Consider the following 7042-nt stretch of genomic DNA (forward strand, 5'->3'; position numbering starts at 1 on the left):
CAAAAGATTTCCACCTTAATTACAAAATGCCCAACGACCATCCAAAATTCAAAAAAATTCAACCAGTAAAGGTGCCTTTACATTGAATTGCGGAATCTCTGGGAATCTCCTAAAAATTAATTCAATCAAAAAAACTTATTTCCTCAGTTTACAACAGTAATTATTAACATTAAACAATCAGCATGGGTCTTAAAGAGTGTGAAATTAAGTTAGATTCACCAATCAATACGTATTATGCTGGGTAAATATCAAAATTCATTTTATTTACAAAAATTTACAATGGAAAAAAATTTCATCAACAAATTTAATTCAATTTTGCAGGCAAACTGTTAATGGAACTGTCACATACACTTTTGATTCGCCAAAAAAGGTTCGAGGTAAGTTAAATGACGTGAATATTAATGTCATGTATGATGGCATTTGATGAGAAAATTAAAACACCGAAAATACAGTAAATTCTCTGGCACAAAGAATGTTGGCAAGTTTATGGCGTATGAGTAATACAATGAAGCAACTTTTTCTATGTGACCTTGACACGTCTTCACGATTTTTACAGCATGTGCGAGCCAATTAAATTGAAATTGGACCGTAACATCGTCAAATAAAGACTAAATTCAATTATATTTGATTGAATTTATCGCTTTAGAAGATCAGAGGTTCTACTGTAATCATTAAGACATTCCAATGCGATGAAGTAATCCGATGTTTATTTTTGTATCTTTTATGCCACTTTGTTTCTAATAAGTGATGTGCGTTTATAATGTTATTTACTAAATAATGACAACTATGTTGACCTTAAAAATTTACTAAGTCGCATAATTCCGCTTCTAATTTTAGGAATCAAGATAAAGTTTTTAGGAGAAGCTAAAACGGAATGGACGGAATCAGAGTCGGTCCGAAATGAGCAAACAGGAAAGACGGAAGAGCAACGCAAGGAAGTAACTGGAAATGAAGAATATTATCAAATTTCTTATTATTTACTTGGTAGTGTAAATGCTTCTGAAACTGAGCTACCGGCTGGAGCTCATTCCTTTCCATTCACATGTGCATTACCTCAACAACTGCCAAGCAGCTTCGAAGGAGAATTCGGATATGTCCGTTATACTATTAAGGTTACTCTAGGTGAAGATTAATATCTAATATTTAATTAAATATAATTAAATAATTTTGATGTTTTTTAGATCGACCATGGAAATTTGATCAGGATACGAAAATGGCATTCACGGTAATCTCACCTGTTGATTTGAACATGATGGAGAAAGCTCGTGAGCCATTCAAACTTGAAATGGAGAAGACTTTTTGTTGTTGGTGCTGTGCATCTCAGCCATTGAGTGTAATCGTCAATGTTCCAGTGACTGGATATGTTTCTGGACAATCAATTCCGATTGTTGCGGAAATTGACAATCAATCTAATGTAGATCTTGAGAAAGTCAAGTTTCAGTTTAGAAAGCATACAGCTTTCCATACAACTTCTCCTAGAATGACGAAAAAGGATGTAAAGTCGATCGGGGAACTAGCATTAGGTCCATTCAATAAAGGCGAACAACGAACAATAAGACAAAGCTTGGAAATTCCACCACTTCCGGCATCTAATATGATGAACTGTGGCATTATTGACTTACATTATGACTTATTTGTTGTGTGTGAAGTTTCTGGAATGCACACAAATTTGGATGGAGTTATTCCTATCAGTAAGCATGACTTATTCCTTAAAAATGACAAATTTAACTAATTTTCACAATTTTAGCAATCGGAACAATTCCATTAAAGGACTACACACCACAACCACCATCTGGTCAACAATCAATTGACATTTCAATGATGCCTACACAACCAGTCTCACCTGAAACATCAGGAGGTGCCGTTGGATGGAATATGGGCGATAATTCACTTTATCCAAATATTCCATTGCCAACATTTAGTGAAGCTGATTTCCATGCAACAACTATTAGAGATAAGAATGATACTGAACATACAAGATTAATGGGCAATCAAAATACATTTGCACCACGCTATCCTGTTTATACATACCAACCAACCGCACCAACAATGGATTAAAGTGGATGCTCTATGATGTTGATTAATGAATGAATGAAAAAAATAATAATTTTTGTGAGGTATTGAAGATGATTGAAGGTTTTGTGCAATATTTGGGATAGTTTTGGGAGGTGCTAAAATTTTTAAAGTTTTTGAAATTTTGAAAACCGTTAAAAATTTTGAATTTTTGAAAACCGTTAAAAATTTTAAATTTTTGAAAGCCGTTAAAAATTAAACAATTTTTTAAGATTTTTTTATTTAACTTCAATCATCTTCAACACCTCAACACTAACATATTGCTGTGCGTTTCTTCTTCCTACAGAAAATATTTAGCCAACCTAGTAAAATAACAATAATGAAAAAGTTTTAAAGCATTTACAACAAAATAACAGGAAAAAAATCTCAATTAAAGTAAAAGCCTCAAGACTCAGGATGTTTTGAAAAAAATTCACATACAAGAAAGTTCTAATGCAGCATACTTATGTTGGAATTGAATCGCACAACTTTATTTCTCTTTTAAATAACTTAAAAAAAAGCTTTTATACGTGTAACAAATAATGCGGACGAAGAAAGGATTTGCATGCAATCAAGCCAATTATAAAAATATTTACGATAAGTTAAACAATTTTTTTACACAAAACATTAATTTTTAACCATTAAACGCTTTATGTACGTACTAATCTCTCACATTTTTCTCATATTATGTAGATTTGATTTTTTATAAATATGTCTGTATTAATAGCGAATTTTTAAGTATTCTATCATGAAGAAATTTTGGACTAGAAGAATTGCCGAAGTGCTGAAATTATTGAACTTTTATAGCAAAACTTGCTGAAATTTGGAATCAGATTATGAATACTTCCAGTGACTAAATGAAATAAATGTCTAATTGCTAGTCAGGATATAAAAATACTGAAATCAAGCTAGTAAGAAATGGCCATAAAATGTTAAAAAATAACGGTTTTAAACCATTTAAAAAATAACAACCAAATAATATTCAAAAAATTTGAAAAAAGTCACAAAAAGTTACCATTTAATGTCACTTCTGGAAGTTATAAAGCTAGTGATCGATGAGCAAGATCTGGAATTTGGCAAATTAATAGACTTAATTTTATCAAAATAGTCAGCTATCATTATTTACTTAGAATGGCTCTATAGGAAATGAATTGTGCTTTTTTAAAAAAATGAAATTAATGTTATAAGCAAAAGTTATTGCAATTTTTGATATTATATTCTTGACAAAAAAAATTAATGTTATTGAGGATATTGAAAAGAAATTTTGAATGATGCTTGAAAATTTTGTCATTTTTTGAATGAGGATTTAAAATGTTCTCTGCTTGATAAGTGTGTTTTAACGCGACATTCGAGGTATTAGAGTCAATCTGAAATTGAAATTTATTGGAAATTAAACCATTCTGTTTAAAAATAACTAAGAATTTAAGATTAGGAACGAACGAAAAATTTGAATTTTTAACGAACTTTTCAAATTTGAAATTGTTCTGGTTTTTGATTTATTCTTAAATCTGAACAAATTCATGTGTAGTAATGTTAAATTGTAATTCCCCTACCTTTTTGGATTACAAGTGCAAATCCGTTCCTAAATTCTTGTTAACACTTCATCCAACTAAAACATTAAAGCACGTTCATGCTGTTATAAAAATTACAACCTTGCATCCACCCCCATAATCAAGTAAGAGGACGTAAACTCAAATCGAAAAAAAATGAAATTTTCAAGCATATTCAATAATTCCAGTGAATAATATTTCGAGTGCCTAATTATTAAATGGAATGAAAATTGAAACTCAACAAGGGGCAAAATTTACTTTTTTAACATTTTTTTATCCATCTCCAAACCTGTATTTATGAATTTTTCGATATTAAGGATGAAAAAATTTATTCGTTTTTTGCGTCAATTTTTAAATTAAATCCTCGGAGCTTCCAAAAAAATGAAATCATTGAATTATTTTTATCATATCCAATTTTTTTATTTTATATCATGACATATTTCATTTATATATATTTGAAATTGTAAGGTAGAAAGCATGCTGAAAAAAAAGAATAAAAGTTATGCTAACATAATTGCACAAAAGAATAAAAGAGTGGAGATTCCATGCTCATACTCTTTGTTAATAATGCAGACATGCTATTCATTACTCGCTTTGTTTATTATTGCAAAAAAACAACAACAACATTTTATTATTCATTAAAAAATAAAATCACAATAAAAAAAAGGGATCATTTTTTAACTTGAGGATGGGATAAAAGCCTGAACTGCAGGATGCCAATGGAGGGTGTGGAATTATTACAGATTCAAGTGGATTCTTTTATGACTTCAAAAAAATGCAAAATATATAATAAAAAAATCTCAATTGATGAGGATGAAGTGAATTAAATAAATAAAGTGAGCAAGTTGGAGAGCTATTACTTATGGATGAGTGGACAGAAGAGTATTTTAGGATTTATGAAAAAATCTGATATATTTAATCATGGATCAATGGCTTTGAGTAATTTAAAGATTCAAAAATTCAAAATTTAACGGATTTTCAGGATTCAAAAGAATTAACGGGTTGTCAAAAATTCAAAATCACACGAATTTTCAGGATTCAAAAATATAACGAATTTCAAAAATTCGAAATTTAAAAGATTTTCATGATTAAAAATTAACGACTTTCAAAAATTCAAAATCAATCGGATTTTCAAGATGCAAAAAATTAACGAATTTCAAAAATTCAAAGTTTACTTGATTTCTCAGGATTCAAAAAATTAGCGGCTTTCAAAAATTCAAAATCTATCGGATTTTCAGGATTCAAAAATTCAAAATCAAACGGATTTTCAGGATTTAAAAATTCAAAATCAAACGGATTTTCAAGATTCAAAGTTTAACGACTTTCAAAAATTCAAAGCTTACTTAATTTTCAGAATTCATCAAAAAATCAACATCCAAACTGATGCAACATCCTCAAACCCACATTCCTGTAAAATCAGCTCACCCCAAAAAAAATTGCGGACATAACTCTTACTGTGGAAAGAGAAGCACAAACAAAAATAATTTAAATTTATGAACGAAAAGGATTCACGAGAAAATAAAATTTTTTTTATTGGCTATTTGTTCAACATTCATGCCACAGAAGATGATTTATGGTCGACAGCTTTAACTGTGAGTATATGGATATCCACAAAAAAATAATATTAAAAAATTAATATTCATTTCCCACAACTGGTCGTGAAAAAAAAATCTACTGAACTGCAACTACACATTGAGGATCTCAAAATGCTTTTGGATTATTTTTATTGCGTGGTTGACAATGAATCATTACTTTTATGGCACCACCCTTTCCATAACGTGATGTATCAAATGCATCGAGTGTTTCAGTCAAATCAAAGTGATGAGTTATTAATCGCTTAACATTGGCTTTTCCAGATGCCACCAGTGCTAATGCTGCTGGATAATCGTTTGCGTACCGAAAAACACCACGAATATCAACCTCACGTGACATGGCGGCGACAAGTGGAAGTTTTACTTCTGGTGGACCGCAACCGACCTATAATGATGGAAAATGTCGTTAATTTTCAGAAAATCAAACTTAAATCCGATGGATTAAAAATAAATCCTTCGGATTAAAATCCATCTGATTAACTCAAATCCTCGTCATTAGCAACTCACAATAACAAAACATCCACCGCTTGCTGTAGCCTGCAAACCCAATCGATTTGTAGCTTCAGCACCGCTACAGTCAATCGATTTATTTGGTGCATTTCCGAGAAGTTCATGAATTTTATTAGCAAGTTCATCTTCAGTTGCGCCTTTTGTAATTGTAAGTGTAAAATCAGCTCCAAGTTCCTTTGCTACATCAAGTCTTGATTGCAGGAGGTCAGTAATGATGACCTTTGATGCTCCCATTTCTTTTGCGCAAATTAAAGACACTAAACCGATTGGTCCAGCTCCAAAAATCAAGACATTATCACCAAGTTGGACATTAGCTTTTCTGCATGCATGGACACCGACAGAGAGTGGTTCAAGTAGAGCTCCTTCCTCCATCGTGACATGATCGGGAAGTTTAAAGCAAAAATCAGCAGCATGAGCATAAAAACGTCTTAAATTTCCATCATAGGGAGGTGTTGCACAGAACTTCATGTCAGGACATAAATTATATCTTCCAGTTTTACAGAATTCACATAAACGGCAAGAGATGCCCGGTTCAATTGCAACTCTATCGCCAACTTGGAGATTATTTACGTCTTTTCCAAGTTTTCTTACAATTCCGCTAGCTTCATGTCCAATAATCATCTTATCCTTTACAACAAAATCTCCAATTCTTCCATGGACCAGATAATGAACGTCACTGCCACAAATACCAACACAATCCATTTCCAATAAGACTTCTGTAAATTAATGAAAAGATCCAGTAATGAAAATCACAAAATATCGATAAATACGCATTACCATTATCTTTAATGCTTGGAATCTCTTGATTCTCCATCCTTAGATCCTCAATTCCATGTAGAACAGCAGTTAAATTCTCATTTGGTGCCATTATTAATGAATATTATTAAAATCACTTAACAGGTTTAATTTTTCTCACAACTTGAAAACGAATGCAGCAGAATTGACTGTAGAAAGCACTTTTAATATTTTTATAGCTCACTTATCATATCAATATACAATACAATGAAGAGTATAGCTTGTTATTGTGTACGGACGATAATCATATTTATTAATATTTATATTTAAAGATTAATATTGACGCGGTAGCACGTTTTTTAGATTACAACTTTCGGCTTACGTTGATAACAGGTTTGTTTGTAAACAATAAACATTCAAGGATTAGACTTTAAGGCTTAAAACTAATTAAAATCACTAAAATTAACAAAAATCAACAAAAATTCACAATTTTCTAAAAACTAAAGATTTGCAGGGGAAAAAACTTCGGCAAAAATTTGAATTACAAAAGTCCGTTAGAAGTTCAAATTTGAAAAATCCGTTAAAAAATAAATATCAATCAAT

At 30.9% G+C, this 7042-nt stretch overlaps 2 protein-coding genes across 2 annotated transcripts; one reads left to right on the forward strand and one right to left on the reverse strand.

The window, feature by feature from the left end:
* Window positions 1-66: 66 nt before the first annotated feature.
* LOC139100904 (arrestin domain-containing protein 3) lies at window positions 67-4190 on the forward strand. The gene is made up of 5 exons (XM_070653677.1): window positions 67-241; window positions 322-377; window positions 838-1122; window positions 1182-1691; window positions 1748-4190. The coding sequence occupies exons 1-5, from the start codon at window positions 183-185 to the stop codon at window positions 2056-2058; spliced, it is 1221 nt and encodes a 406-aa protein (XP_070509778.1). The 5' UTR covers window positions 67-182; the 3' UTR covers window positions 2059-4190.
* Window positions 4191-5109: 919 nt separating this feature from the next.
* LOC139100954 (sorbitol dehydrogenase-like) lies at window positions 5110-6835 on the reverse strand. Its single transcript, XM_070653740.1, has 3 exons — window positions 6482-6835; window positions 5702-6420; window positions 5110-5579 (listed from the first exon to the last, which is right to left on the reverse strand). Exons 1-3 carry the CDS (start codon window positions 6570-6572, stop codon window positions 5304-5306), a joined length of 1086 nt encoding a protein of 361 aa, XP_070509841.1. The 5' UTR covers window positions 6573-6835; the 3' UTR covers window positions 5110-5303.
* Between the last annotated feature and the right edge of the window lie 207 nt (window positions 6836-7042).

Source organism: Chironomus tepperi, unplaced genomic scaffold (genome assembly GCF_022539635.2).
Source record: "Chironomus tepperi strain 1889 unplaced genomic scaffold, CSIRO-AGI_Ctep_v1 contig_73, whole genome shotgun sequence".
NCBI lineage: Eukaryota > Metazoa > Arthropoda > Insecta > Diptera > Chironomidae > Chironomus > Chironomus tepperi.